The 18,845-nt window shown below is 44.4% G+C and overlaps 1 protein-coding gene across 7 annotated transcripts in view; it reads left to right on the top strand.

Annotated features, from left to right (window-relative positions):
• Nucleotides 1-18,845, top strand: part of RERE (arginine-glutamic acid dipeptide repeats) — a 355,792-nt gene that overhangs the window by 125,503 nt on the left and 211,444 nt on the right. For all 7 annotated transcript variants that reach the window (XM_088468176.1, XM_088468175.1, XM_088468170.1 and 4 more), the window contains exon 2: nt 1,625-2,076. In XM_088468176.1, the coding sequence (XP_088324302.1) occupies nt 1,770-2,076 (307 nt within the window). In that variant the 5' untranslated portion in view covers nt 1,625-1,769. The remainder of the gene's footprint in view (nt 1-1,624; nt 2,077-18,845) is intronic.

Below are 18,845 nucleotides of genomic sequence, written 5' to 3'. Positions count from 1 at the left end.
ATTTCAACCTCTATTGTCGCCACTGGAGTGTGAGCTGCCCCCCCCCCCCCCCCCCTGTCATTAATGACGTATTAAGTGGTTAAGTTGGACCCATTACCTACACAAAGTCTACATATTGCTGATTGAAACACTTGTGATCCCTTCAGCCTGAAATGTCACCAGTACTTTGTGAATTGTTTGATTGCTTCCTCTGTCCATAGATCATGGGTCCACTTTAAAATAAAAACTTAAGGCACATATCCACTACACGATATAAATGAACGATAACGATATCGTTATCGTTTAATCGTTCATTGATCGTGCAGTGAATATGCCGGCAACAACCAGCACTGGTCCGTTGGCTGCATCATCAGGTTGTGCATGTTTGGGGATGAGGGAGGGTGCCTGCACTGAACGACATATTGTTCAATGTAGGTGAGTGGTTCCCAAACTGTCCACCACAGCACCCTGGAGTGCCTCGTGACACTTGCAGGGGTGCCTCAGGTTGGTGGTCCAGCACCAAATCAAATTCTTTATGGTCAATGTAATGTAAATATGTGGACAAACAGAAGCACAAACCTGTCCACCTCCACATAACTGACCCTAAGGATGACAGGTTAGCACAATTTACTTCACTTTACTACATTTTTTTCTGAATTTCTCAGTAACAAACTTTTTTCTCAGGGGTGCCATGAAAACAATGTGGATACTCTAGGGCGCCGTAGTTCAAAAAAGTTTGGGAACCTCTGGTGTAGGCACATTATCCGCTGTACAGTATAATCAACGATGTAGTTATCGTTCAATTGTTCTTTAGTAGTGGATATGCACCTTTACACCACTGTGTATTTGTATATTGAAGACCGGTATGCAGTTATGAGACCGGCGGACTCATGCCCGCCGGTCTCAATACTGACAGCATAATCCCGGCAAGGGATCTAACATGGGTGTTGAAATGCTGACTCCTATGTTAATCCCGACGCCGGGACCCGGGGAGGGTTAGGCTAGGGGAAGGGGGGGGTTAGGTTTAGGCACTAGAGGGGAAGGTTAGGGTTAGGCAACACCCCCGGGAGAGTTAGGTTTAGGGTGCGGGGAGGGGGGGTTAGGCTCCGGGGGGGGGGGGGGTTAGGTTTAGGCACCCCTAAAGGAGGGTTGGGGGGGGGGAGATGGTTAGGAATACTTACCTCCGCTTTCAGGAGCTTGTGCGTCGGGCTGACGTTCGGCGGTCAAACATACCCATTCCTGAAGACCAAATGAGTTGTAATTTTAATGATTTTTTTTACTTTACGGTTGTGTAGATGTTTTCCCAACATAGTTAATTTTTTAAAATGTGTTTGATTTTCTATCTGCTACTCTAGTTGCTTAGGTTTTTTTGTAAAGTTAGCATAGAGTTTAAATGTGGTTCTTATAAAACTTTTGCATTTTGAATGATAGTGTAGTTTATTTTCCTCTTCCTTAGTATCTTTTATGTTGCATGTAGATATAATTATATTTGTCTCAGTACAGAAACTATGGGGCAAGCAACGCTAATGTGATATTATATGGCACTTGTAGCCTTGGCTGATCGTCTCTAATAGTATGTTACAATATGGGAAGAAACTGTTCACAATGTGTTCATGGTATTTTGTTTTCTCTCTTCTTTGCGCAGAGCTCTTTGAAGCGCTGGGGTTGTCGGAGTGGTCCAATTTTTCCTGGAATTGCGTGAAAAATTCAGAAGACTGAAGCCCAGGCTCACTGTCTACCTTTCACGGAGGCCCAGCCGTGAGAGGACAGAAGAAGGCACGTGGCGAATCATGACGGCCGACAAAGAGAAAGATAAAGATAAGGACCGGGATCGGGAGAGAGAAAAACGAGACAAGACCCGCGATGGGGAGAATTCTCGACCACGGCGCAGCTGTACACTGGAAGGCGGTGCCAAAAATTACGCAGAGAGCGATCACAGTGAGGATGAGGATAATGACAATAGCGGCACGACGGCAGAAGAAGCTGCCAAGAAAAACAAGAAAAAGCTGCCAAAGAAAAAGTCCCGATATGAAAGGGCCAACAATGGGGAGATCACATCATTCGTCACTGAAGATGATGTTGTATACAAGCCAGGAGGTAAGAAGTTAATCAGATGTCTTATGCTGTCAGGAGAGGATTGTGATTAGTTATTGGTTTCATGTGCGTTTTATAATGAGAAATCCTAACTTTAGTAATATGAAGGAATTAGTAAACCACAACTTAGCACAATTGCTCACTTTGTAATGATGGTAAGGGATTTCTATATAAACTTTTCATGTAAATGAGTCAGTCTGCTAGGTGAAAAGGCCACAAATGACGTTTTGGCTTTGGTTAATGAGAAAGGGGGTACTTAATAAGAAGATGGGTGTGTGAAGCTAGGCAAAAGCATTAAATCAGTCTTCTAAACGTAAACACTGGTCTTTTTCCAGAGGGGACACTTGTACTTGTTTAAAATGTCTAAATGGTATATAGTAGAACAGGAACGATTTCATATGTGTAATATTGCCACATTTCGTGATGTATTTTTGTGGGTTACAAAAAGATCCTGTCCTGGTGAAGGCTATAAAGATCATATATGTTTTATATCACTTTATACATTCAGGTTCAAACTAGACTGAGCTTCTGCGCATGCGTGGGATCGGGTCACACGTGTGCGAGCTGTGATTACATGATCCAGCGAAGATGTAGCCCATAAGCTTACAATGTACTGACTCCATCTCAAGCTAATGGGCTAAGCTATTCGGAGCAGTTTCCTAATGCAGCAGTTTACTTTGATATCGCCTGCACCTTGTAAATTGCCCCAAGGCCAAAATCAGGCGGAAACTTTCATTGTAATATTTGTGTGAATTTAATTTGATGATTAGCCCTCTTATCATATGTTATCAAAAGTTGGTATGTTCCCTGCTCAACAAATGAAGCACATAACTTAGTTTGCATTATTCTAACATATTACGCTATCTGCATTCATTTTGGTAGTTCGTCTGTTGATCATCTTAATTTCCTCCTCTTGTAAATTCTCAAATTAGAATTCATTGTGCAAAGTATTCACAGATGTTGGTGCACATAATATGGATATATTGGGCTTCCTATTTGCATTTCTGACAAACCTGGGAACAGTACAATGATTATATATGAGAATGTAAATTTGGATGTAGTTGTCCTGTAAGAAGGCACTTCAGTGGGTTACACACAAAGGGCCATTCTCTGCCATTCTCTGATAAATCCATTTGTCATGTTTCGAAGCTGTCCTGACATGTTAGTTTGTCAACATTACATAGTACACTGTGCAGAAAGATGTAAGAGTAAATCTGAAAGTCTTATAGAACAACATTAAATAGTACATATATACTGCACTACAACCAATGTCATTGTTTGTAGTTTGTGTGTATATATAATATTGTATATGTATGTATGTAGAAAACTCAGCAGCAGCGATGAACTGGGTCGCTCAGTCCGCTTCTGTGAAAGCTTTTTGAATATTGTGCTGCAGTTCACAAGCAAAATCTTCAGAATCATATTCTTATGGCCCTAAAGTTTCATTTGGGAATATACTATTCATTGCAGCCCTGCAGACTGCATCTTGCATAACCCATTCCAATCTAGATTGCACCCTAGTGGTTGTAATGTATGTTTACATGCTGTTTGGGTTTCCTATGGATTTTGAGAGGTAAACAGGACACAATTCGGTATATCTGAGTAGAAGTATAATCTAGGGGTTCTTAGCATGTGAACATCCTGTTAATATTGCCTTTACATGTTTATACCTTATGATGATGAAGTATATTGTATATGCAATGTCTGTATCTTTATTCCAGCTGTTCCTTAAAGTGCATACTGTTAGTGGAGGCAGCCATTTTGTTTGTTTTACTAGGAACATCACTGAGGTGCATTCTAGTGAGTGGTGATTCACACCACAAAATGGCTTCTTGCTCTCTTAGACAATGGGCTCGCTTCAATCCAGCGCGATGCTAAATAGCCCTGGGAGGGAGCTCCCAAAGCTATTCAATTCACCGTGCTGTTTGGTCCAACAGTTGCCAGCTAAGTTGGAGAATGCCGGTTCTCGCGACTCAACCTGGGTGTTTAGTCGCGAGAACCAGCATTCTCTGACTAAAGCGCCGTCCACACAGCTGTTAGTGCCGCGCTAAGCAGGAAAACCACGCAGCTGGCACTTTAGTCGGATTTCTCCTCGCACTCTCAGGGGAGTCTAAAAGAAATCCTTTAGTCGGACCAAACAGCGCAGTGAATTGAATAGCTTCTGGAGCTCCCTCCCAGGGCTATTCAGCATCGAGCTGAATTGAATCGAGCCCATTGGGTGCACTGTGAATCTCATCTTTTAATGAGCAAATTTGTGTCTGAAAATGTTTGTCAGCAGCTTTATGGTGTCCATTTCTTTACTTCTAGCTACCACTTCTAAATATATGTTAATATAGTCCAGTAATTGACATGTTTTTTTTTTTAGATGATCCACAATATATTAAATGCTTTTCCAAACACTAAGATGATATAGGCACCTTCAGATTATTTTATTGAGTTAACATATTAACATAACTTAATTTTGATATATGTAGTTGGGATCGGTTTCTTTAGTAACCATGAGCAGACTGGTCACAGATGCCTTTTGAAATAAAAATTGCTTTAGCGCTATTGTGACAGTAGAGCGTTTGCAGCGTGGATAAGTAAAGTAGTGTGTGACTGCAGAATCCGCTTGTACTATAGCGAAAATAAATGACTGCCTGCACCATCATGTGTCATTACCTTCCCTGCAGCTCCCAGCATCACAGCCCTTCTCCCTGCGTGAGGCAGAGCTTAATACAAATAACATATTGAGCCTACTGAGGTTAGAGTGATGCTTGCGAGTTTAAGCCCTCTGTTTTTAGAGGAAGATGTAAAGGTTACACATACACAGAGACTCTGCCTTTTCTTCAGGTACTTGGGGGATTTCAACAGCAATGCTTGTCTGCCCAGAGTCTAATATTATGCCATCCTCGTCCAGTCTGGTACATCATGCAAACTAACCTGCCAATCATCAACTTTCCAGTGCTGTTAATGACTCAACAGATTTCTGCTACTGATGGTCAGCTTTTTATTTTAATTAATCGCATTACTTTAATGATCCATGCCACCCTTGAAGCAGCGTTTACCCTTTGTCGTCTGGTATTAAATTATATATCTATATATTTCTATAAATCTCTTTCTCTATATATAATCTATTCTATACTCCTATAAGAAGAATGTTGTGTTTGTTCCAACTTGGAGCAAAAACTACTGATCAGTCTGTATAGCGCTGCTGGTCACGTGAGCCACTCTCGCTACAAGGCCCTTATGCAAATCAATACAACTAAAACGCCTCAAATAAAAATATTGGTAGAAGCAATTTCATTGTGGGCAAAGCCGCGGGTGACAGCTAGTATATTCTGTCTCTGTCACCATAATCTGGGCTCCTACTGATTGCTAACACTTGCTCTGAACAATAGTCATCAGCTGGAATAACAGGTCTACTACTGACCACATTGATGTGTGTTCAGTCTCTACCAGGAGTTTGCATGTTGCCTGTTACATGTCAGTCACAGATGAGGTCAGGGTTAGATGTGAAGGTACTGTTGAGATTCGCCGTGATCTTGGTTATGTAAAATTACAATTAAAGCCTGTGTGAGATGAATAATACACACAATAACTAATGTTTAACTAAATCCACAGTGATCTCTCACACCTCTTCTGCAGACTGTCGTGTCAGAGAGGAGATACTTCTCACTGAAGAGGTAGAGACCACGATAACTTTGTAGACTTGCATTGCGGAACGCGCTTTAAGGTTTGGCTAATACACGGGTGGGGTCAGGGATGTCACAACGTCTCAACCACCTGCATTACCCACTTTTGAGCCAACATCCGCTCCCAACAAGGCACTGCTAAATGTGTGGGAGGAGCTTTGGCTGTCTGTAATGGAGTGTGCAGATACTTCTTTACCTTAATAACAGATGCAGTGGAAAGTCGGGTCAATTCTGATTCATATCCAAAACACTTTATTTTGGGTTTTATTACTATTAGGGAGGAATTCAATTGTTTCTGCCGGCGGCTCTGGCAAATGGGTGCCCAACGGAGCAATTCAAATGTTGCTCCGTACAGGCAAGTTAGCCGCCGTCCGTTATGCTTGCACCCTCTTGTGGTGGCGAGCAGAAATCTGCGGAAAGCCTGTAGTTTGTGCACCCTAATGAGGACTTGAGACGGGTTTAGCCTCATTACACGGCTTAACCCTGTCTATTTGGGCGTGGTATGCGCAATAAAGCATGGGCTCCCAAAAACAATTGAACCCCCCCCTCTTGGAACTCCCATCAGAGGATATAGAGTGCAGAGTTCAAAATATTTAACTTTGAAGCACCAAAATGGTTCCCATCATTATAATGTATGTAATATAGACAGCAAAGAATATTTTAAATAGCCTTTTGTTTGTTTCCTTTTGCCCCACTTCCTCCTTTTCCTGAAAATGTCACCATGGCAACAAATGGATTTATTGCAGGCTGTGTACAACTAACACAGTTTCCACCCATCCACACCAGGAGATATTGATCTCCAGTGTCCTGAATAGCAGATAGCTTGGCTGTTATGGCAGCAGTGTTTTTGGCCCATGCTCTGCAGGGAACCAAATCTCTTTTAGTGCTGAAATCCTAACATGCTTTTCTGCAATTGTGTGTAAGTTCTGTAACAGCCACCCACAGATTGCCCAAGGGTTTGTGCCATAGTTATTTGGCTGGCTTTTCATCCTAGACCTTTGACCCACGGTTAATGGCATTGTGTGTTCTCTGATCATTCTAAGCTAACAGTGTTGAAAGTTTCTTATTTGTTCACAACATTGCAGGACAATGGTGGTTATACATATAATGGTTTTCTTGTTTGTTCTACATGCATCAGTGTCTGAGTCATGTACTGCCCTCTGCCCTGCCAGTGCTCTTACTGTTAAACGAGTGGTGCCAGGCTTTAGTAGACAAATACATCTTATTTGTATACAGTTGGCATGGACCCGTCATAGCCAAATAAAACAATTTTACAGAAATCGGAGGTGGAATCTATCTTTTGTGTACTATTCTCCTAAGCTATGCTACACAGCTAGACATGCTGGCATCCACGGTGGAATGCATATAGTAAAACGATTAAATGAAGGAATAAAAACCATTTTGTAAGCAGTTTATATTCTACCGCATCATAAAGGTTAGGTTGTTATGACAGGTGCACTTTGAAGAATGTTCTTGATTTGTTAACATTATCTCTATGTAGCTTAAATACACTATTAATGCTTAAATACTATGTACACAGTGATAAAATATCTCAAATGGATACAACCTTTAAGCTAATATCTTGCAGTACAAGGACAATACCCACAATGGGCTCAATCCACTTAGGAGCGAGTTTGCGAAAACGAGTATGTTTCATGAAACGCGTATACATCACAGGAATGTGCGCACGTGAGAAATGTGAGATCCTATTACAAATGAATAAAAGATAAAACAGGGTTGTGTTCATACAACAAATCTAAAAAAATAAACTATTACAAACTGTTTAATGATAAAAAAGGATAATATTGCTACATATTTGCTAAAAATCTATTCATTTAATATAAATACATACAAGAAAATAGCAATAAAGTAATGCAACAGCAAAATAAACACACACAATACAACACATACAGATAGAACAGCAATCCTGACATAGTACAAAGTTGAAATGCAAGACATATCTATGCAAACTTCTTTTGTATTGTGTTAAATCAGCAAGTAAAAGCACAGCAATTGGCAATAAAAGCCCTAACAAAAACAATGTATCATGTATGGGTTTGATGACACCGGACTATTTATGGCCAGGTGGAGTTAATCCAAAGAGGGAGGTCGTTAAAGAAACCTTTCAGGGAACATCATATACTTACCTATGGTGAGTTCTGTCCGTATTATTGGGGAGAGCCCAGGGGAGAATAAGCTGTTGGACAATATTACAGTGAAACTCCAAGGAAAAAAGTGTATAAGTACAGTATTCAACTGGACAGCGCTTATGGACTAATCTCAATTTTCTTGTAGGCGTAGTGTATAAGGTTTGGTGTACCTTTTGAATAGAACTAAGCTGCAGTCCTTGGGCGCAGTGTGCAACCATATATAATTCTTGTGTATATTTATGCGCAGATGCCTAAATGTTCTTTATACTATAGCACAGACTCCGGACGATGATATTTATATATCATATCTAGCTGCAGAGTGCCTCATACCCGCTGGTCTATATAGGTCGGATGAACACTGGCACCCGCTGGCTGGGGACAGGAAAGGATCTGGTCATAGATACCTTGTTAGAACAGCCGTTGCCAGTTGCTCTTAGTTGACCGGAAGCTTTAATGCCGATGCCTGTGGTTTGCGGCTGCAGTAATGACTGTGATGTTGATCGTCCTCTGGGAGTGATGCCTAACTACAGCTAGTGGCCGAGCAGGGCAGCAAAGTTCTTACAGTAAAACGAGAAATGCAGCCTGCAGGCCAGATGTAGATTGTCACTGCCGGTAACCTGCAACCCCGGAGCTGGAGATAGCTGGGTGAACAGTCGGCACATAAAGTAAGGGCTACTGCTGCTAGTATCTAACAGCCTCAGTGTAGCAGAGGGCTGAAGATGGCTGCCAGAATAGTCAGCTGAACTTAATGGAGCTGCACACTGATGGTGGTTTCCTGCCGCCTATGTCCGATAGCCCAGGTGTAGCTGAGGGAAAACTGTATACTCCTTGAACAGTAGGCTAAGGTCCAATATGTCTGTGAAAGCACCCAGCTACTGCCACCAGTTATATATTACCACCGTTGAAAGGCAAATGACCGCTTCCTGATGCTGATATGGGGGTTCAACACGCAAGTGTTAGATACAAAAACACTAACTCCTTTCTTGCCAACTGGGATTTTTTTCAGAGGGGTGTGCCAATTAGGAATGCCCATTTGCGGTAATCGCAGTGAGGGTGTACGACTTTTCTACAAACTATGACCTGGCTTGTGTATACAAAAGTGGGGAAACCATCCTGGACCCCATAAGAGTGGCAATGGAGATAGCAGGACTATAGAGAAGGCTGTTAGTGGCCATAAGGAGAAAGTACTGGAGGTTTTTAAACTGTGAAACTGATGATTTTTTGCCCTTTTTATTATAGTGGATAAATAATAGCAAGCAAGTGAAAGTCTCTTCAGAATTTTGGCTACCGAAACATGTCTGTCTAGTAATTTTTAAATAAATTTGTAAAATTTTTTTAATAAACACACTTACCTCTCATCTGCAATCCTAAAAACCCCTCTCCCGTCAATACAACACCTTCTTAACTGTCTCACATCATTTACATCTCCACATACCTGTCCTACATCATTTACACCTTCCCATACCTGTCTCACATTATTTACACCTCCACATACCTGTCTCGCATCATTTACACCTCCACATATCTGTCTCGCATCATTTACACCTCCACATATCTGTCTCACATCATTTATACCTCCCCATACCTGTCTCATATAATTTACACCTCCACATGTACCTGTTCCTACATCATTTACACCTCCACATACCTGTCTCGCATCATTTACACCTCCACATACCTGTCTCGCATCATTTACACCTCCACATACCTGTCTCGCATCATTTACACCTCCACATACCTGTCCCATATCATTTACACCCCCATACCTGTCCTACATTATTTACACCTCCCCATACCGGTCTCACATAATTTACACCTCCACATGTACCTGTTCCTACATCATTTACACCTCCACATACCTGTCTCGCATCATTTACACCTCCACATACCTGTCCCACATCATTTACACCTCCACATATCTGTCCTACATCATTTACACCTCCACATACCTGTCTCGCATCATTTACACCTCCACATATCTGTCTCACATCATTTATACCTCCCCATACCTGTCTCATATAATTTACACCTCCACATGTACCTGTTCCTACATCATTTACACCTCCACATACCTGTCTCGCATCATTTACACCTCCACATACCTGTCTCGCATCATTTACACCTCCACATACCTGTCCCATATCATTTACACCCCCATACCTGTCCTACATTATTTACACCTCCCCATACCGGTCTCACATAATTTACACCTCCACATGTACCTGTTCCTACATCATTTACACCTCCACATACCTGTCTCGCATCATTTACACCTCCACATACCTGTCCCACATCATTTACACCTCCACATATCTGTCCTACATCATTTACACCTCCACATACCTGTCTCGCATCATTTACACCTCCACATATCTGTCTCACATCATTTATACCTCCCCATACCTGTCTCATATAATTTACACCTCCACATGTACCTGTTCCTACATCATTTACACCTCCACATACCTGTCTCGCATCATTTACACCTCCACATACCTGTCTCGCATCATTTACACCTCCACATACCTGTCCCATATCATTTACACCCCCATACCTGTCCTACATTATTTACACCTCCCCATACCGGTCTCACATAATTTACACCTCCACATGTACCTGTTCCTACATCATTTACACCTCCACATACCTGTCTCACATCATTTACACCTCCACATACCTGTTCCCACATCATTTACACCTCCACATACCTGTCCTACATCATTTACACCTCCACATACCTGTCCCACATCATTTACACCTCCCCATACCTGTCCCACATCATTTACACCTCCACATGTACCTGTCCTACATCATTTATGCCTCCACATACCTGTCTCACATCATTTACACCTCCACATACCTGTCCTACATCATTTATGCCTCCACATACCTGTCCTACATCATTTACACCTTCCCGTACCTGTCTCGCATCATTTAAACCTCCACATATCTGTCCCACATCATTTACAGTCTTTTAGAGTTATTCACTTGAACACTGACATGTCTAATTGGCCAAATTATGCTATTTAAACCCTTGCAAGTGTGTGATTTTTCATTAGGATGGGCGTACCAGAGGTTCTGTACTGTCCTGACATTTGTACCTTTTAAAGTAAACATTTTCACTACCTTTTCACCCGCTCAGGGTAGTGCGCACAAAAAAAACTGAATTTCCTATGAATAATTAGTGTGAATTTCATTGCAATACAATTTTGAATTCACTGTGTGATTTGTCAGTGAGGAAGGCCCACAGGACCCTACTCACACAGAATTGGATTGACCCCAATGACACAAACATAATGATATATATGTATTAATATTGTTTCAGTATGTGTTAGTACACAGTCTTAGCTGAAGCCACAGACAATATTAAGTTTACTTGCAAGAAATTAGGATTTACAACCCAAACAGATTACGGTTGTATACTGCAGATCTTTGTGATATTTGTAGCCATATCCGGCTATACTGCTATGCATCAGCACTGTGCACACATCCAGTGACTTTAGACAGCATTTTGATCGTTTCCTGTGTTTTCATTGTTTGGCTACTCTAGGATTGTACTCGATGATTGTAAACTCTCTCTCTCCATTACCCCCCCCCCCCAAAAAAAATTAAAATAAAAAAGCTGAGGGGGAAGTGTGTTTATAATACTAAATAAATGCTACCATTCCTCTTTAAAACGCAGCTTGCTTAAATTATTTTAACTATATGTTTTAAATGTTCCTTTTGCGGCGGTGTGTGGCCAACCATCATTTGACTCCAGCTTAGAACTGGTTAACCTCCACCAGCAGCACTGTAATAAAACGCTGCATGCTTCTGATTGGTTGATCATAGTACATCTGTCAGCTGACCTAGCCTGCTCTTTCCATAACTCATATATATTTATAGTCTATAAACATGTTCATTGGCCCTTGGGGTTAATGAGTAAGGAAGCAACACTAGTGAGGATGATTCTCTGCCAGCTGAGTTTATATCAATGCTTCCTTTGTGTTCATTGTCCTGAACGGGGCTTGGTGTATCTTCCTGCCTTCCTGGCAGATGAGGTTGTAACCTCTATTTCTCACTTGTGTTCTGTTATCAGCGTTAACCCGTTATTAGCTCTCTGGATCCCCAGACCTCCTCTATCCGTGCTGGCCTGCCTATAGCTCCGACAGTAAAGGAGCTAAGGCGACATTAGTTTGATTGAAATACAGGAATTTGGCTCCTGCTTTGACAGTTATTGGCTGTCCCCTGTCATTGACCCATGTGTTTGTCATCCTTCCAGATATTGCCTTCTATTTCTTATGACAGCCACACCAGCTGAGAAAGGCCAGGCCTGCCAGATTGGAGCAAGATTTCTAGGGATTGCCTAAGGGGGCTGGGGGCGGGAATGTCTGCTTTTAAGCCCAGTTGTGCCATTTTACTCCAGTGACTTTTGCAGCTGCTAAGACACTCATTAGAATTCAGCAGGGATCACCATTATAGAGACAATATTGAGTATAAAAACCTATCCAGAATGGCAGGATTTGTTTAATAAAAGTCCTCGGGTAGGCCTGTAGCCAGATTTTCGCCTGCGGCACTGCTTACAAAGCACGGCTTCACAGCACCTTATTTATTTGAACTAGTGCATCACAGAAATGTCTCTCCTGCTTTAAATTACAACCAGTGTCTGTACAGCCTTGCATTTCATCTGTGGCATATTCCCTTATCAGACAATATTATTTATTTTAACACAACACATTTACAAAGATAAGAGGCACACATTATCGTGTTATGAAAGGGTTGTGCAAGTTTATGGCAGTAGTACCACTGATGAGCAGAATTCTGTGTTACTTACAATTTTTGCAATGTGTACAACAGTTGGCAATTTGTTCATGCACCAAACACCTGTCCCTTGTAGTTAGATCCACTTCCCTGTGCTGCCAGCTCTCCCTTGAGGCAAAGAGAGAGAGCTGCTTCCATGAAAATGGAGCCTGAGTGACAGACATGTTATTGTTGTACATAATGAAGTGTGTGAAACTATGGCTAAAGTGTTTAGGAAGAACAAAACCTGTGCCAGTAGGAGGCATCCCACTCTGTGCATGAGAAGCAATTCTCTGCCCTTTAAATAGGCCGGTGACCCTCACCCCTTCTGGGCTGCTGGTAATAGTGCACACTGCAAACCTCATTGCATAGAGTGCTGTCTAGGGCCAGCCAGCTTGTAGTCTCTGCAGAATATGGACTCGGCTGCTTTCTGGGACAGAACAATGCCGCCTGTAATGCTGCTGTATAATAGCTGAAATGAAATACTTCACCAACCTCTTGTATAGGTGAAGATGTGCTGCTCTCACAAGTCCTGTAAATAGGACTGTCTGGCAGGTATTGTTCAGCTGTCTTTGTTAGATTGAAGCAGTTTAAAACTTGACAGATGGAGAGCTTCTCTCTCACTTTGAGGCTGATCAATAGTGGTTGATCCTGCAAATGGCTGCCTTTTTTTTTTTTTGTTTGCTTGCTTATCCAAACAGGTCCTGTGAACAGATAGCATGCTAAATAAAGGCTGATGGTTTGTGCGTGTCTGGCTTGCATAATGACATTGATTTTTTTTTTTTTTTATTTGCTTTGGTAGAATTATTCACAGGAAGATGGGGATATTTATATGCACTCCAGTGTATATCGGCTAGGCCCAATTATCAGATTGCCAGTGACACACTGAACAATGATTGCTAACAGATGATAGTTTTGTTGGATCAGGTGATGTGTGTAGGTGGACAAATCTTACATGTGCATAATTAGCCTTTTTTTTATGGCAATGGTATATGAACAATGAAAACCTGCTTTTGGTAGTCTCACTTTAAACTGGCCACACATCTAAAGATTATCTGTCCAACCAGCCAACTAGTTGATTGGTTGGAATGAAAATCTGGTAAGGATTGAAAGCAAATGACAATCAGCAATTTGCTCCCAAATGCCGGAAAATGGACAAAAACTGCTGTTTGAACAAATTGTTTAAATCAAACATTTAACAAACTTGTCTGACGTCCATTTTCATCTGTTTTCTGGCATTTAGGAGCAAATTGCTGATCATCATTTACTCCCATACGTTACCAGATTTTCATTCCAACCAATCAACTAGTTGGCTGGTTGGACAGATAATCTTTAGATGTGTGGCCAGCTTTAGTGTTTGTCTTTCTTTCTTTTTTTTTTTTTTTTTTTAAATATAATTTCTTCTTCAGGATCCATAGGCTCAACATGGAGACCTTGGGGTGTAGGTGGTGGAACTGAATCCGGGCACCACGCAGTTAAAGCTTTCAGCTCGCGCAGGATGCACTGGTTTCACTCTCCCTATACCAAGGCTAGCCTACCCACCCAATTTGGTCGGGAGCCTCCCGAATATCGGGTGCTGCTCCCAACTCTCCCGAAAGGCAGACAAGCCTCCCGGCTGCTGCCTACCCCCTGATCTACTACTAGAAACCCCCGCATCGGGGATTTGCTCTGAATCGCGTCATCGTGGCTCCGCCCCCTGCTTCACAATGCCTTTATTTTCGGCATTGTGAAGAGGGAACGGGGCAACGATGATGCGATAGTGCGGTTACGCCCTTGCCGCCCCAATATGTTGTCATAGCCCAGCCACACGCTTCGCTGTATGTAGGCATTCAGCTCCCTCCCGGAAGGAGGGAGCTGAATGTCGGCATGCGCATGCCTATACCCCGCCCCCGAGGCACCTCAGTTTCGTTGGTGCCCGGCCAGAGTTGGGTCATCATTTCGCAGGAGGGCCTGTTTAGGCAGCCCCTAAAGCTTATTTCTTTATTTTATTTTTGCAACTAGAGCGCGCAGCAGCAGACTGTCCGTGGGACGTCTGCACTGCCGCTCCGTCACCCCTCCGGTGCCGCGATGACAGTACTGATCTGGGGATCTTGGCGGGCATTCCGGGGGTCAACATTAGCCAGAGCCCCCGAGAGGACCCAGACTGCACCAGGACATCAGAGAACAGGTAAGGCGCGTCGCCGCTCGCGGTGATGCGCGTTATGGCAGTCGATACCTCCAGTCTCAGGGGACAGACCGGAGGTGGCTGAGTGTGGACGCAGGTTCCGGCCATAACGCTCCACTGGACCACCAGGGACAGGAAACCAGCGTCCCAGGGGTTAATTGGCATGGGGAGCCCAGCTTCCCTGTTTAACCGGCTCCTCCCCTCAGCTCGGCGCGCCTTTCCACTGCGGTCTGGCTTCCCTGGGCTGTTCTCCTCCGGCCACGCCCACTCTGAGGTCTCCGGCGGCCATTTTCTTCATAGTGCAGTCGCAGCTCTCTCAGGACAATGCGTGATCCGGTCCCCCTGCATACCTCTCCCCATGGTCAGCATATGTAGCACTATTGCCTACCAGACACTGAGTCTGTGTAGTTGAGTATAGTGCCGCTTTGCAGTGTATTTCCTGCATTGTATGTGACTTGTGCTAGCGCTGCCTGTCTGCATCTCCTTTATTTCTGTCAGCTTATGGCAATACCCCTTCTCTCTTTCTGCCCTAATACAGGTGTTGTTAGGGTGGTTCATACCTGACTATATATATTTATTTGTGAGGTCTGTCCACATACTGTTATGTGCAGCACTGTGCCATATTTAGGCAACAGGTTCCTACATGTTACCTAAGAATAAGACAGGACCAGCATATTGCTTCCCTGCTAGTATTTGTACATGCTCGTGGTTGCATTGTACCTAGTGCATTATTGTGTGTTTTTACCCTGCAGAAATGTCTGACAAGGGTAATGAACACATTTCTGCACCCATTATCTAATGCATTTCTGCACCCATTATGTAATGCAGTTTTCAGTGAGGAGGATTTGATTCGGGATGGGTTATGTGTGGGGTGTTATAACCCACCAGGTAGCTCAAACCCCCCCGACATCGGTACAGGAGCCCCCTTGGGCGGTCTTTTCACAGATGCTGGTCTCCATTGCAGGCCGCCAAGCGGTACCATCTGCTGTTCCTTCTGTGGGGCTACAACAATAGCCTGTAATTCCCCCACAGGGACTACCGCTCATTATGCAGACCCCTCCTGTTTCACAGCAGGCTGTCATTCCCACTCCGGGATTACCACAGGGTATACCTCCACCATGAGTGGTTGTTTTCTCTACTTCAGTGTAGAGTCTGGAAGCTTCCTCTACAGCCATTCAGACCATGTTGCAGAATGAGAGACCTGGACGGCCAGCTAAGCGTCCTGTAGGGTCATCTCAATCCACTCAGCTATCAGAGTCTGAGATGTCATCTGCCGGAGAAGTAGCAGACACCTCTAACCCAGACTCCCCTTTGCAAGTGGCGGAGTTTAAGTCTAGGATTAATATCCCTGCGTTGGTGCGTGCAGTCAGATCCGTTTTGGTTATAGAGGATGACGAGCCAGCATCTAAATCCAAACACCCTCTATTTAAACAAATAAAGGTGACTTTGGCAGTATTCCCTCTGTCAGATCAGCTAGTGGACCACATGGCTGCTGCCTGGCAATCACCAGGTAAGAGGTTTCAACCTCATAAATGTTTGGCCTCATGTTACCCATTTCCTGAGGCTCATTGTAAAAAGTGGGAATCGCCACCTGCAGTGGATTCCCATGTTACAAGATTGATTAGAAGTGCACAGTTACCTATACCTTCCATTCCTTCCTTGAAAGATCCTATAGATAGGAAAGTAGAAACTTGCCTGAAAGAGTTAGGGTTAGGGGGTAGAATTAGGTTAGTAAATACTTAACTTTGACGGTCGGGATTTCCTCCTCTGCCGGGATGCCGCTGTCGGGATTTGTATTCCCCGACTACTACCCTACCTGGACGACCTCCTTCTGTTGGCAGGAACTCTAGAAGTGCTTCGCCACCACCTGCAACTGACAATTGCCTTTCTACAGGCGCACGGGTGGTTGATCAACTGGAAGAAGTCCTCCCTGAATCCCTCAGAGGATGATTCATCTGGGGTGCCCTCCTGGATTCTCCACAGCAGAGAATTGTTCTGACTTCAGACAAGATCTCGGCATTACAACTATGGATACGCCGATGCCTCCACAGTCGCCGGGCGTCAGTACACTCGGCGATGCAGGTTCTGGGATCCATGGTGTACACCTTCAACATGGTGGAATATGCTCATTTTCACTCCAGGCCTCTGCAGGGGCTGATCCTCTCCAGATGGAACGGAATGGCCCACCAGATAAAAGTTCAAACGATAGTGCTCTCCCCGGAGGTGCGTCTGTCTCTGTCTTGGTGGCTACTGACGTCTCATCTAACCAAGGATCGCCCCTTTTGGATCCAGGACTGGGCATCCTAACAACGGACGCCAGTCTCCGGGGTGCAGTGTCCGGTCCGCACCCCTTTCAGGACAGCAGTCGAAGCAACCCTTCGAATCAACATATTGGAACTTCGGGCTGTGTACAGGGCCCTCAAGTTGGCCAAACACACACTTCACGGAAAACCCGTGCAGGTTCAGTCAGACAACGTCACCATGGGGGCTTACATCAACCATCAAGGAGGCACTCGAAATCGGGCAGCAATGACAAAAGTGACACGCATTCTGACATGGGCAGAATGTCACCTCCTGGCCATTTCGGCAGTGTTCATTCCGGGAGTTCTCAATAGGGAAGCGGACTTCCTCAGCCATCACGTCGTGCATCCAGGGGAATGGTCTCTTCACCAACAGGTGTTTCAACTTCTAGTGAACAAATATGGCCTCCCGACACAATCACAAATTACCAGTGTACGGGTCCAGAACAAGAGGTGCCGAGGCAACCTTGGTGGACGCTCTGTCAGTGAAATGAACTTTCCAGTTTGTGTACCTGTTTCCTCCAGTCTCCCTTCTTCCTCGATTTCTTAGGAAGTTCAAACAAGACAGGCACTGTCCTGCTGGTTTCTCCAGCTTCGCCCAGACATCATTGGTACTCAGATTTTCAGAATCTCTCCATGTACACTCCTTTTCTCATGCCTCAACTTCCAGACCTGTTGTCTGAGTCCTTGCCTTTACCCGGACAAGGATCGTACTGTCTTTAACAGCGTAGCTCTTGAGACATCCCTCTTAAGGTCCGAAGGATTCTTTAGCTCCGTCATCAACACGATGCTTGGAGCGTGTAAGCCGACTTCTGCCAGGAACTACCACAGAGTGTGGCATACATATTTCCAGTGGTGTCTTACCAGGAATTACGACCCCCAGGTGTTTCGGATCTCCAGAGTCCTGGCCTTCCTACAAGCTGGATTGGACCTCGGATACTGCCTGGCCCCGCTGAAAGTGCATATCTGCACTGTATGGTTCCAGCGTAGAATTGCTCCACTTCCGGATATTCACACATTCCTCCAGGGTGTCCTCCGGATTCAACCTCCCTTTGTCCCCCCAGTGGCTCCTTGGGATTTAGCAGTAGTTCTTCGGGCCCTCCAGGTTCCTCCATTTGAACCACTATCTTCAGTAGACCTTAAGTGGTTAACAGCTAAAACTTTCTTCTGGCAATAGCATCAGCCAGGAGGGTGTCAGAGTTGGGGGCGCTCTCCTGACGCTCCCCCCTTCCTGATATTTCACCAGGACAGGGCTGTGCTTTGTACTCGCCCTGATGGCCTGATTCAGAGCTGAACGCTCTGACCAGAGCGCTCGCTCTGAATCAGGGCCCTCCTCCCTGAAAATGGAGCGTCCTCTTGGACGCTTGCATAGCTGTGGGTGACCACCCACAGCATATGCGAGCGTCCATGATGATGGTCGCGATGGTCTTGACAATCGCGAGCATCGTGCTTGCGACGGAGACCCTGCGGTAGGGTCTCGCTGCCGCAAGCCCAGGAGTGATTTTGGCTCTGTCAGAGCCAAAATCACTCCCACTGACATCACTAGTGATGTCAGTGGGGCCGGCTTCAGACGGTAGGCGTTCCCATGGGGACGCCTCCGTCTGGCAGGCATGCCCCCGGCACGCCCACCAAAGGGGGCGTGCTTTCAATCAACATCGACAGCACGCCCCCTTTGGTGCGAGACCCGGAGCGATGGAGAGCCCGT

This window comes from Taudactylus pleione, unplaced genomic scaffold (assembly GCF_031769625.1).
Source record: "Taudactylus pleione unplaced genomic scaffold, aTauple2 ptg000082l, whole genome shotgun sequence".
In the NCBI taxonomy this organism is placed as follows: Eukaryota; Metazoa; Chordata; class Amphibia; order Anura; family Myobatrachidae; genus Taudactylus; species Taudactylus pleione.
This window is presented reverse-complemented; position numbering and strand designations above follow the sequence as displayed.